This window comes from Anomaloglossus baeobatrachus, chromosome 9 (genome assembly GCF_048569485.1).
Source record: "Anomaloglossus baeobatrachus isolate aAnoBae1 chromosome 9, aAnoBae1.hap1, whole genome shotgun sequence".
In the NCBI taxonomy this organism is placed as follows: Eukaryota; Metazoa; Chordata; class Amphibia; order Anura; family Aromobatidae; genus Anomaloglossus; species Anomaloglossus baeobatrachus.
The window spans coordinates 202070481-202084862 of NC_134361.1; the positions used below are offsets into that span (position 1 = coordinate 202070481).

At 39.7% G+C, this 14382-nt stretch overlaps 1 protein-coding gene across 1 annotated transcript in view; it reads left to right on the plus strand.

The window, feature by feature from the left end:
- DUSP9 (dual specificity phosphatase 9) overlaps positions 1-14163 on the plus strand; it is a 49630-nt gene extending 35467 nt beyond the window's left edge. The window contains exons 4-5 of the mRNA XM_075324262.1: positions 3912-4355; positions 6001-14163. Coding sequence (XP_075180377.1) covers positions 3912-4355; positions 6001-6305 — 749 coding nt within the window. The 3' untranslated portion in view covers positions 6306-14163. The remainder of the gene's footprint in view (positions 1-3911; positions 4356-6000) is intronic.
- Positions 14164-14382: the final 219 nt, after the last annotated feature.

Consider the following 14382-nt stretch of genomic DNA (forward strand, 5'->3'; position numbering starts at 1 on the left):
CAAAAACGCTACAAGTAGCGTTTTTGAAAAAAGTTAAAAAACTGCAAGTCGCTGGATCCTGACTAAACTGCACGCAAACGCACGTGAACGCGAGTCCATTGCAAATGCATTGAAATGAAAACGCATTTGCACTGGATCAGTTTTTGCGTTAAAAAAACGTGCAGGACGCATGTTAAAAAAATGTAGTGTGAAAGCAGCCTTAGTGCACAGTAGAGTGAACTGAGTTGCCTGTAATACCAAATGTGCCCTCTAGTGGCCACTGCAGTATTTCATGATCATTATAGCCGATCACTCGATCATTGGGGACCTGCTTGAATTTAAAGAGACACACACACCGAAAAAAAACCCTTACATCTATCGCCATCTTCACGTGTTTATTTTTCCTTACTGGTATTTTCTTTGAATGTCTTACATAACAAGCTACAAAATGTGGAAACTAAACAAATGCAGGCGCTCCAATTACAGCCCATTCATGCTCAGCGTGCGACGCTATATACAAAATGGTATGCGCTCCTTCCAGTTACCAGGAAACGGTCCAGTCTGGGGAGCCGAGAGGGATGGGAAACGCAGAAATATAAGCAATTAGAACTAATTATAGACTATGGACATGTGTTCTAGCAATGGATCCCATATATATAGGAAAACAAATCTATACAATTAACCCTGAAACAGATTATGGGAATTCATAGCATAAGATTAAAGAATCTAGAAGAGACGTAAAAACTAAAATTTGTGTAAAAGACTAAGGTAAAAAATTTGAACATGGAGCATGCTACCCTCCCCCGGTCCATCATTCCAACCTTCCCTACCCACCACCCGGTCCATGAGTCAAAAAGGAGGCAGCACATATAGATTTACAAGGGGCCGGATGTCACCAGTAAGGTCATGTCCCCTACAGTCAGGGCAAGCTAGAAGGACACAGGTGATGGATACCACCATTTCTCCCTATGGCTTCAATTATGCCGGCCCTGAATGGGTTCATTGTACGAGGCGGCTATTTACATACAGTATATCCGTATACTATATAGCATTATTTTATTTTCCCATTGTATGGCACTATTATGTGTTCAGTGCATTACACCAATTTGTGTTTATTGTATGGTACTGTTATGTATTCTATATATAATACTGGTATGTGTTCATTGTATGGCACTGTTATATATTCTGAATGTGATTTCTGATGTGTGTGTTTGCTGTATGGTACTGTTATATATTCTGTATCTGATACTGGTATGTGTTTCTTGTATGGTACTGTTATATATTCTGTATGTGATACTGGTATGTGTTTATTGTATGGTACTGTTATATATTCTGTATGTGTTTATTCTATGGTACTGTTATGTTTTCTGTGTATGCTACTGGTACGGTATGTGTTTATTGTATGGTACTGTTATATATTCTATATCTAATACTGGTATGTTTTTTGTATGGTACTGTTATATATTATGCATCTGATACTGGTATGTGTTTATTGTATGGTACTGTTATATATTTTGTATTTGATACTGGTATGTGTTTATTGTATGGTACTGTTATATATTCTGAATGTGATCCTGGTATGTGTTTATTGTATGGTACTGTTATATATTTTGTATGTGATACTGGTATGTATTTATTGTATCGTACTGTTATATATTCTAAATGTGATCTTGGTATGGGTTTATTGTATGGTACTGTTATATATTTTATATATAATACTGGTATGCGTTCATTGTATGGTACTGTTATATATTCTATATATAATACTGGTATATATTTACTGTTTGGTACTGTTATATATTTTATATATAATGCTGGTATGTGTTCATTGTATGGTACTGTTGTGTATTCTGTATGTGATCCTGGTATGTGTTTATTGTATGGTACTGTTATATATTTTGTATGTGATACTGGTATGTGTTTATTGTATGGTACTGTTATATATTCTAAATGTGATACTGGTATGTGTTTATTGTATATTACTGTTATATATTCTGAATGTGATCTTAGTATGTGTTTATTGTATGGTACTGTTATATATTCTATATATAATACTGGTATGCGTTCATTGTATGGTACTGTTATATATTCTATGTATAATATTGGTATATATTTATTGTTTGGTACTGTTATATATTTTATATATAATGCTGGTATGTGTTCATTGTATGGTACTGTTGTGTATTCTGTATGTGATACTAGTATGTGTTTATTGTATGGTACTGTTATATATTCTGTATGTGATACTGGTATGTGTTTATTGTATGGTACTGTTATATATTCTGTATGTGATACTGGTGTGTGTTTATTGTATGGTACTGTTATATGTTCTATATATAATACTGGTATGTGTTTATTGTACGGTACTGTTATATATTGTGTATAGGATACTAGTATGTATTTTTTTGTATGGCACTATTGTATTAAATTGTATATGTTCAGTGTATGATACCAGAATGTTTTTATTGTGTGGCACTATTATGTGTTCAGTGCATGACACTAGTATGCGTCTATTGTATGGTACTCTTGTGTGTTTATTGTGACACTAGTATGTATTTATTGTGTGGCACCAGCCGTATAGACATGTATGGCACTGTTATGTGGCAGTTTTTAGACACAGCATTACACTCCATTTACCTCCTAAATGAATGTTATTACATAATGATAAAGCTGGATGTCACTGATCTGTAGGAAAACCTTATGGGCAGCCGGAAATGCCAGGAGATACATTGCAAATACCTTTAGATTATATTGGGATTAGGATTTAGGCATTTTAATTAATCCGTGTATGAGACTTTACTCCCGTGCTTGCGGTCTGTAAAGCTCTGGTGTCTGGGATCAACACAGACAGACTCGGGCGTCTACCTGCTGTGTGCTGATTCATAGGCAGGCTAGAAAGAGTTAACCTCTGTCGGTTTGCTTGCTCCTTTAATCACATGTTGTGGGGAGACCTATCACATCTGCTCTCCTCCTATTTATGCTGGTGGAATCCTTCTACCCATGCCAGCTATAGTTTATTCCATGCTGGTCTGTAAGGTGGGGTGTCCCAGACTTTCTGGTGAAATTGTGCTTATTGCTTGAAGCAGTTGTGGAGTTTACCCCTGTTGTTTTGAAGTTTCCTTCCTGTTCTTGTTCTTCCTCCTGAATCTCTTATTGTCTTATCCTGTGTGCGTGCTGTGTGACAGAGTTTTGGTTTGCAATTATCTGTCTTTATCTGTGTTTTTTTTACACACTCCTGTTCCATTTCTCCCTGGGGGAGGGGGAATCAGATCAGGACTGGTCAGGACTAGGACCAGGAAGGAGACTCAGGCATCTCCACCATTAGGAGTATCCCTAAGATTAGGGATAGCATAGGGTGGTCAGGAACAGGGCCAGAAAGGAGACTCAGGCATCTCCACCATTAGGAGTATCCCTAAGATTAGAGATCTCATAGGGTGGTCAGGAGCAGGGCCAGGAAGGAGACTCAGGCATCTTCAACATTAGCAGTATCCCTAAGATTAGGGATAGCATAGGGTGGTCAGAAGCAGGGCCAGGAAGGAGACTCAGGCATCTCCACCATTAGGAGTATGCCTTAGATTAGGGATAGCATAGGATCCCCTAGTTTGAGGGACAGTTTAGGAGCCCCAGTTCTCTGCTATCCCAAAGTCATCGTGACAAGAACCTCCGAGTTTTTGAGAAGGATTTGGAGTTTACTCTCGGTTTCCAAAGAGTCTATGTGTGTAAAAAGCCAGTTTCTGTCCTGAAAACCTAGTAAAAAAAACTTTAGAAAGTCCCCAAAGACAACAAAACAAAGATGTGAACTTGAAGGTCCTAGTTATGGACAGAGAACATTGGAGTTTTAGTTACAGATTGAGTTGTCTTTACCTTCCATTATTTTCTGTAGGCGTTTGATATTTTTTATTGGATGATTCACCTATGGTTCTCCTTTGCAGGTGGCTTCAGTAAGTTCCAGGCTGAATTTCCTCACCATTGTGAAACCAACCTAGACTCTACCAGTTGTGCCAGTAGCTCACCTTTGCCACCAACTCCAGTATTAGGACTCGGAGGCCTGTGCATTGCTTCCGACTGCTCAGATGTTGAATCCGACCTTGACCGAGAACCATTGAGTGGGATAGACTCCGAAGGCATGAGTCCACGCAACCAGCCCCCATCATTCCCAGTACAAATATTGCCCCATTTGTACTTGGGCAGCGCAAGAGATTCTGGAAACATGGACACTTTGGCCAAGCTTGGTATTCGCTATATCTTGAATGTCACCCCAAATCTTCCCAATATTTTTGAGAAGGATGGAGACTTCCATTACAAGCAGATTCCCATATCGGACCATTGGAGTCAGAACTTGTCTCAGTTTTTCCCGGAAGCCATTGAGTTCATTGGTGAGTATGAGATTGTTATCAATAATCATCATCATCTTTAGATCCGAGATGTTGGGTCAACCAATCCTTCACCTTAAAGGGATTTTCCGTATTCCTATCTAATAGATTTAAGGAGATGCCATAAATGTATAGTAGATGTGGGTCCCATCAAAGAAACCCAAACGTATCCTAAGAACCTGAAGCCCCCTACCTGTCAGCAGAAGGATGGTTGGAATTTCCGGCCTCTTAAAATCAGCTTGCATTTGCCTCATTCTCAAGATACATTGGGGTCCCATTGGTGGGATTGGCATGGATTATACATTTATGGCATTTCTTGTGTATGAGATACACTTTTAAAGAGGATGTCTCAATTTGGGTCTTCAGGAGCACATCACTCCTCTGTCTCCTTGCTTCCTGGTTGCTGGGGAGTGGTGCGCTTCTGATTATCATTTCAGACAGGGGGTCCTGTGTGCAGACTGGAGATCGGTCCTGGGCTCTGGCACAGATGACCCCAGGGACCCTTCTAAAATGTAGAAGGATGTCTCAATTTGGGTCTTCAGGAGCACATCACTCCTCTGCCTCCTTGCTTCCTGCTTGCCAGGGAGTGGTACGCTCCTGATTAGCAGTTTGGACAGGGGGTCCTGTGTGCAGACTGGAGATCGGTCTTGTCCTCTGTGGCAGAGATGACCCCAGGGACCCTTCTAAAATGTAGAAGGATATCTCAATTTTGGTCTTCAGGAGCACATCACTCCTCTGCCTCCTTGCTTCCTACTTGCTGGGTAGTAGTGCACTCCTGATTAACAATTTGGACAGTGGGTCCTGTGTGCAGAATGGAGATCGGTCCTGTCCTCCGTGGCACAGATGACCTCAGGGACCCTTCTAAAATGTAGAAATCCATTAATTAGCCATTCCTCGTATTATTATATTTCTACCAGGGTTTTAAAATAATAATCACAACACAGGCGCAGTAGATATTACTTGTGTTGATATCCCTGATGTGTCTGTATCTGGGCATCTTGAGGACATGTTTATCTGTTCACGTCCTTGAGACTGACCTTGTCTGGCTCCTCTCTGCCTCCCGGATAGGGTTACCTTAATGGATATCCCTCCTCCTATTTTCTTCACCACTTATTGCTTTTGTCTTCAAGCTATTTTTACATCACTCTCACTGTTTTGCTCGATGAAGGCATAGAGATTTCTCGATAATGGTGAATGGTTTTCTGGTGGCATCTTCTCTAACACTTCCCTCTGTATAGTGACTATTCTCCTTGTAATGAAGCTTTATGATGGTATTGTCTAAACAATGCCAGGGCTGAGAATATAGTGTATAGGTTAATACTTTGATATATGTATAGTTTTCTAGATTTTTGAAAAAGGTCAGAAATTGACACAATTGTTTTTGAATTGGAAATGTTCTCCAGATGATAGAGCAGAACTCTTTGGAGAACCTCATTAGATGTCCTGCAGGCATCGTACATCCATAATTATGGCATATAATCTAGGAGTCAATCATCTCTCGTCTAAGAGGATACAAATGAAAGCAGCAGTAGATGAAAGGGACAAGGACAACAGATTCTCGGAGTGGCTTTCTTAGGAGTCACCCAACAATTACCTTCAAACAAAGCCTTTTATGTTCCATTTTTATAATATCCATTTCTTTTCACAGATGAGGCAGCTTCCCACAACTGTGGGGTACTCGTGCATTGTCTGGCCGGTATCAGTCGATCGGTCACTGTCACTGTCGCCTACCTCATGCAAAAACTCAACCTGTCCCTCAACGATGCCTACGATTTTGTCAAGCGCAAGAAAACCAACATCTCTCCCAATTTCAACTTTATGGGTCAGCTGCTGGATTTTGAGAAAAGCTTAGGACTCAGTAGCCCCGATGACAATCGGCCACCTGGCCATTCCTTCTTCACCAGTCCGTCCAGTGATGATGTTTTTGAACTGGATTCTTTGGACTCCACGTAGGAACGTTCTTCGAGAGCTTCATTGTGACCATTTTTTTATGGGCTTCAGCAGCTCAGATATAGTGGACCATCTGAGAATTGTTTTGAAGACCAACATGAAAATACCTTAGACTTATATCTTAACGTTTCCAGTCTACGTATCGATGGATGTAAAAAGGTGAAGGAGATACAAATGTATTTGAGAGTATTTCCAAAATCTTCATCTCATAAGGGCAAATCTGGTATAACGGAAGAGTGATGAGATGTGGGACAGCAAAAGAGAACCAAAGTATATAAACCGAAAGATGACCTTACAGTAGACTCTTGTTGACTCTCTCCACCAAGGACCAGCGTCAGAACATTGTAGCCTTTACCCTTGGAGGTCAACCGGGTAGACTATCAATAGTATACTTTCCCTTCCAGCATCATATGGGTTAGTATCTTATTTTTTAATTGCTGAATTTTAGAGCAGAGGCATCAGATGTTCTAAATGAAGTCTACGCAACCGGGAATTAGAAGCTCCATTCGGGAACGTTATCGAGATGGATCATGACAAGGACTGACTCATTTGTTTTTTTCGTTGCTTGATTGGAATGATAAAATCCTGAGGAGTTTACAAAGTGAAGGAGCAGGTGGCGAATATTCACGTTCCATCTGGAACCCACATACAACGATCAGACTCGGCTTCGCCGCACAGGATGGGTCCAGGCCAACCTAGGTTGGGTCTGAACATGCAAAGCCATGTGTTTCTTTCTTGACTTTTGTATAGTATTTCCATTCTACGCGTTACACCATGGGCAACTTTTATAATGATGCCACTCTTCTCAGGCCCCGGGCTATTATATATTAACAAATATAAAAATATATATATATAAAGAACTCAGGATTACTTCTGGCATTTAAAGAACTGACGTGGGCTGACAAGCGGCTGACAAGCTTTTTGTTTGCGTACAGCTCATAATTGACTATTATTACATATGCTCCATAGCCCTGCAGTGCGGGATGGGCATCGTCACTTGTCATGGAGATCAATAAGATCCTTTTAAGAGATTTGACCATATCGAACAAGGGAAATTAATGTTTTTTATTATTATTTTTTGCCTTTTTTTGAAGAATATTTATACCTTTTATGACTGCAGAGAATACAAAGTGTCTAGTTCTCTCAGCTGCCTTAACCCAGGGGTGGAAATCTCTTGTGAGTGACTCCTGAAATGTCAAAGCTGGCCAGTATGCATTAATATACATTGTATAGTAGATGAGAATGTATTAATGTAACTCCCACCTGGTAAAAATAGGAAGAAGGGTTTATTAAAGTGAGTTAAATTTAGGTTCTGAAATTCTTTGTTTTTCACAATTCCTAGTGCTGCCACTAGGGGGAGCTTAATAGTCAACTGCATACTGACTGAAGTAAGCTCTTAATTCCCTCTAGTGGTGGCTTCTGGTAGTGCAAATTTGAACATTTTTGTCTATTGGGAAGATTTAGACAGACAAAACCACACAAATTATATAATAAGAAATGTAATAAAAGAGGTAATTAATACAACATTTTTTAGAAAAAAAAAAGCCAGAATTGATTTCAAGTGCGGACATTCACCTTAACTGTATATGCTCCATTTAATTCCGTCACATACGGGGAACAGAAATCCATGAACTTAGCACTTTTTAAAGAAAAACTGATATTTTAAGCCTATTTTTTAAGCCTATTTTTTATTTCCCATAATTGGAAAAAATGCCTATTTTTCGGAGATGGTTTCCAAATGCGAGGCACAAGGTGCGGTGACCAAAGGATACAAATAAATGTATAGGTTTTTTTTATATTGCAGAGTTTAAAAATTTGTACCCCTTTACTTTTACTGCCATCATTTCTGTAACTAAACTTTTTTAATTTTTTTTTTATCATTTTCTCCAGTATGGAAAGTTATGAAACTTTGCAAATCACTTTATTTGGGTAATTAATCCCTATTTGTCTTAATTCTTAGTAAAAAAAAAAACAACAAAATATGTTAGTGGTTTCCAATCCTGGCTTTCACCCATCTATTTTCTTGACATTGATATAATAATGTACTCATGTGGAGTACAGCTGATGGCAGTGATGTGTCAGGAGGAGGGGTCAGCTCAGCCCCTATCTCCTCCTTTGGGTGTTGGGCCAATCAAAACATTCTCCTGCCAAGCTGATCCCTAGAGTTAGTGATACAGGGCTGAGCTGACCCATCACTGCCATCATCTGTACTCCCCGAGATATCAATTTTAGCTGAAGGCAAGAAAATAGACAGGGGAAAAGCCACTTATATGCATTTTGTTTACAAGAATGAAGACAAATCCCCTAACTAAGTGATTTGCGAGTTTCATGAAAACAAACAGTTTAGTTACAGTTTTAAAATGAGCTTTTAATGGGGTTTTCCATATCATAGACCCTAATTTAAAGTAGTAGGGTTCAGGGTCTTCATCGCTAAGCCACATTAAGATACTGATTGTAAAGAGTCTCTCTCAATTTGGAGGACCTGTCCTCTCCTGCCCATTTATTTTGGTAGCAATTGTGTAATACTTCATTTCCCCTGTGGGGGAGCTGCAGGGAAATTTAATAGCATGGTTTCTCCACAAATATTGTAGCTGATGTCTGTGGTTCTCAACAGGGGGATTTTTTTTAGCTCCTTATTTTCATATTTTCCTCTTTTTAGTATTGATGTTCTAAAGTGATGAACCCCATGGTTTGTGGCAAAGATGAAGCCTGTAGCAGCCACAACACTCCATATTAAAATGACTGTTATAATAGCTGTTTAATCCTTTAGTAACAGTGAATGTCATCGTCTCTGATGAGATCAGTGAGTAATGTTGCCCTATACACTACTTTATCAGCAATAGCGTCTGTAACATCAGATAGGAGACAAAAGAGTTAAGTGTAGTGCTGCTGTCCAAGCCACATGATGGAGAGTTTACCCTTTTAGAAAAAAAAGTATATACTTTTTTTTTTCACTAACAGCGCCACCCTTGTCCATAGGCCATGTACGGTATTGCAGGTGATTTTTAAAAAAAAATAAGTTTAACACCCTAGATGCATTGGTTGATGTTTATCACAGAATCTAAGCGGTTAGAGAGAGGAAAATAATCCTCTGTCACTACCATAGGGCCCCATGATGCTATCACTCATTGTTATGCTAGTCAGGGGCCCAATTTTAACCCTTGCTATGAAGCCCCAGGATTTACCCCCTTAAAATGGGTATGGCTCCAGTACACAGTGGCACCATATCCTTAAACGATTGTCTATTTTGACTGACACGTCACAATTTGCTTCCACCTCAAACCAGTTAATTCTGCTGCTTGAAGTTCCCGTCATCGGCTGGTATCGAGGGAGGCCACTCCTGAGTATACGATGTAGCACAGATGTATTTGTTGATGAAACCAACTCAGTAAATTTAACTGCAGCACATAAAGCACAATGAGTTCAGCTCTGCATGTCAACATTGGGCAGCTAGAAAAGGGGTTCCTTAAAGGTGACCCAAAAAATGGAAAGTTTTTGCTCTGATTTAATTCCCACTTCTCCACTGAGTATACCGGTTTTTGTTTCGCAAAAATCCGTCATACGATTCCAGAGATATAACCCTTTTTGTAGCTACCGGATCCTCAGGGGTGTGTCTATAGGCTGCTATGAATAATTACATTGTAAACACCACCCCATTGGTAAAGACCATACACTAAATTTAAAGGTCCATATCTCTGGCAGCGTATGGCCGATTTGAATAAAACAAAAACCAGAATACTCAGGGGAGCATATGGAATACACATGTAAGCTACATGAAGTTCAGTAGTAGAAATAACTTTATTCACAAAGTGCAAATTTATTTTTTATGAAAATAGTTATACCAGCATGAATGAATTTAGTAGGATTTCCCAGCTAGCTGTAAAGAAAATATTGGGGTTATCAATCTATAGCACTAGACTTAGGTCACTTGGAGCCGGTACGGCCATATTATGGTGCCGCAACTACTCTGAGTGCTGTTCCATGGTGCCTCGGTAGAGCACCAGATAACACAGCTTAGAACTGTGTTTACTGAGGCACAGCAGTAATCATGCCTTAATGATGTCATCAGATCCTAAGTAATACATTAAAATGTCTGCCTTTTTCAAAAAATAGTGCCACTTCTGACCACAGGTTGTGTGTGGTATTGCAATTCACTTCTTAAGAGCTGAGTGGCAATACCACAATTATCGAATGAAAAGCTAATGCAAGGCATGAGTGGGCATGGCACAAAGATGAACACGGAGTCCATATGTAATGCCCCTCTCAGACCTCACAATCTGTATCCTTAACTTGAACCATCCCTTTAAAGAAGATCTGTAACTTACCATATTATGTATTTTTTTACCTGGTGTAAATGCCACTGTTCTCTTGAATCCGGCGCTGTTCTTCTTTTGATTCTGAGCCTCACCATTCATGAGATATGGCCCTCTTTTCCTTGTATTTAAATCTAGTCTTTTTAGCCAACTGGGCATGGTCCCAAAACACCACAGGAGGACCACACCCACTTGGCTAAAAAATTAAAAGACTAGAAAGAGCCATATCTCTGGAATGGAGAGGCTCAGGAAAAAAAGAAAAAATACTCCGGAATCGGGAGAACAAAGGGAATTAGACCAGATTTTTTTTAAATATGTATTTTTTTTTAAACCTGGTGTAAATGCCGCTGTTCTCCTGAATCCGGCGATGTTCTTCTTTTGTTCCCAAGCCTCTCCATTCCTTAGATATGACCCTCTTTTCCTTGTATGAAATTTAGTCTTTTTAGCCAACTGGGCATGGTCCTAAAACATCACATGAGGACCACACCCATTTGGCTAAAAAAAGACTACAAAGAAAGAGCCATATCTCAGGAATTGAGAGTCTCAGAAAGAAAAGAAAAAAAATGTCGGAATCGGGAGAACAAAGGGAATTAGACCAGATTTTTTTAAATATGTGGGGGGTTTTAATGCCCCTGTTCTCTTGAATCCGGCGATGTTCTTCTTTTGATTCTGAGCCTTACCATTCCTGATATATGGCTTACTTTTCCTTGTATGTAAATCTAGTCTTTTAGCAACTGGGCATGGTCCTTAAAAAAACCCCATGAGGACCACACCCACTTGGTTAAAAAAAAAGACTAGGAAGAAAGAGCCATATGTCTGGAAAGGAAAGGCTCAGGAAGAAAAGAAAAATAACGTCGAAATCGGGAGAACAAAGGGAATTTACCAGATTTATAAAAATAACATAAAAATTATATATTTATGGTAAGTCTCAGTCCTTTAATCATGTGGCTATTCTTTTAAGAATAATGAATAATGCTTTAATTATAAAACCGCTCGCCAGCACACGGACATCACAGATAATTATTGGCTCATTGAATTCCATGTACTTGAGAAAATAGCGTATTACAAAGACTTCATGTTCTAATCCCATCCCGAAAAAAAAAAGAAAAGTGAGACATCTACAGTCAGTGATGACACGATGCTGCGGAGTCACCTGACAGCGCTGCAGATGTCCTCAATGAGTCACAACGATGAAACATTCCCTTATTAAAACCTCTGTACATTGTAGGCAATAACCAAAGATAAGACGTTTTAGCTATAGACCAGACCAGACCTTCACAAATCTGTTCTTTTAGGCAAAGAAAGGAATTAAAGATTGTAGAATCTTGTTTTAGAAAGTCCCTTTCATGGGATAAAGTTGGCCTTACACAACATTCTTTCGGCAGTCTTCTCCCAAATCACCATAAACAAGAACGCAGAGAGCTTGTGAGTTCTCAACGGAAAAAGGGGAGAAAGACACTGTCCGGAAACAAGAGGCTTGGGCACTGAAAAGTCAACTGCCCGATCCTTCTCTTCCCCAACAGATGACGAAGGCCCCCAATACGCATCAGATGATCAACCGGTGTTCCAAAAATTGGCATATTTGGCCAACTTTTATCTAATGTGCATGGGGGGTGGCTTTAGATTGATTTCTATCTGCTCACCTATCTTATCTTTAGATCGTGTCGAGAAAGGACAACCTAGACCTATTCATGAAGGCAACCGGGAATTTCCACTTCAGCTTCATAATGTCTGCTAAAGAATTTGAGAACCAGGGGGAAAAAATGACTCAATAGGACAGCACAAAAACAATATGTCCTAAAAACTAATTAGATGGACCACTACTGGACATGTTTGGAAGATCACTGATCAGAAAGCTTGTTCTGAAATGTCAACTGCCCAATCCTTCTCTTCCCCAACAGATGACGATCAGGAGGCCCCCAATACACATCAGATGATTGGCCGATGTTTCAAAAATTGGCATATTTGGACAACTTTTATCTAATGTGCATGGGGGGTGGCTTCAGATTGATTTTCTATTTGCTCACCTATCTTATCTTTAGGCCGTGTCGAGAGGACAACCTAGACCTATTCATGAAGGCAACCGGGAATTTCCACTTCAGCTTCATATTGTCTGCTAAAGAATTTGAGAACTGGGAGATAAAATGACCCAGTCAATTGGTCAATGTCCTAAAAAAATCAAATGAGATGGACCAGTAATGGACATGTTTGGAAGATCAGAAAGCTTGCTTTGCAATGAGAATTTAGATTAAGCCATCGGTCAAGTTGAAATCCAATTTACCAATCCTTTTGTCCACTCAATGTCTACTGTTGGGGAGAGTCAGCACATTAGATGGTCAGCAGATCCCATTGGCCAGTTTGGTGTCATAAATTCAAGAAGCAATGCTAAGGTTGACCATTCACCATGATCTACTAATGGTTCCACTTATCTAAATTCACCAATCAAGTGCTTGGTTGAATTGGACAGTTGGGCTTATCTCACTTGGCTTTTTGGCCTTAGAGCAGGATGGTGACATGGTCTGTCATTCTGAAATACCATGAACTGGATGAGCAGTGAAAATGCTCCTACAAGAAATTAGACTGTTCTCAACAGATATAAAAAAATCTAATGAGGGCTTAGGAGGTTTGCTTGTGGTTAGCTGATAATTTTGGGTGTCTACTCTTGGTTGGTGGTAACACATTGTTCGATCTTTTCAATCTCAAGAGAAATCGGTGCTAGATTATGAGCAGCTAGCTTCATCTCAGTAAACTTTGGGGTGAAACATACGTTACGAAAATCCATAAATTCTGACTATATAGTCTACCATCCAAGAGTGGACACCAATCCCAATCTTCTGCCCCTAAAGTCTACCATCCAAGAGTAGACACCAACCCCAACCTTCTGCCCCTTAAGTCTACCATTCAAGAGTGGACACCAACCCTAATCTTCTGCCCCTTAAGGAATGTACATGTTCGGACAGTAGCAATGTCCAAACTAATGTTACGCTTTTGGCAGTAAGTCTTACCTATGGCCAATTTATAGTCCATTGGTCAGAAATTGTAGAGTACGTCCAATACGACCAACAACTCCGATCAACTTCTTGTAGCAAATGATCAAATACTAATGGGGGTTGGTTGATGTTGGCAAATAACCAGTCCAGATGCATTTGTCTAAGCATGACTTCCCAGAGTATTATGGTATTTCAGTGTTTTATTTTTTTCGAGCAGTATTTTCGATGTTGATAAATGGTGGACTCTTCCTCGGAGATGAAAACGTCTGATGTAAAAATGTAGGATTCTCAGTATTAGACCTTCTATCCAGGTGGTATTTTAGGAAGAGGTTGCTGTACTCTGCAATTTTCATTCTATCACCTTCTTGTATGTCCCAAAAATTGTCAAACTGACCATGAGAAGGTGAGAAACTGAAGAAGTCCCTTCCTTGACCTGTCACAATAACCGTCTAGGAGGGAAGATAAAGCAATGTATTATGCAAGTACGGGGAAATGTCTTTTTAATTAATGACTTGTATATTCATCATTTGTTGTACGATTTTTCAGTAAAATAAATTGCACCTTTTTACAAATGCACTGTGGTTTATTATACAAATCCAAAAACACTCCTATAAGCTCTGGGGCCTTCTTAAAATAGTAGGGAGTGCTCCAAGGAGTAAGGATACCAGGTACAGGCTGTGCCATTGGTTGGCTGATAGAAGCTCCTGCTTTCGAGAGGTCCCAAGCTCAATGGCCGAGAGAAGAAGGATCTACTAGCAGGCAAAATGGAGACAGCGG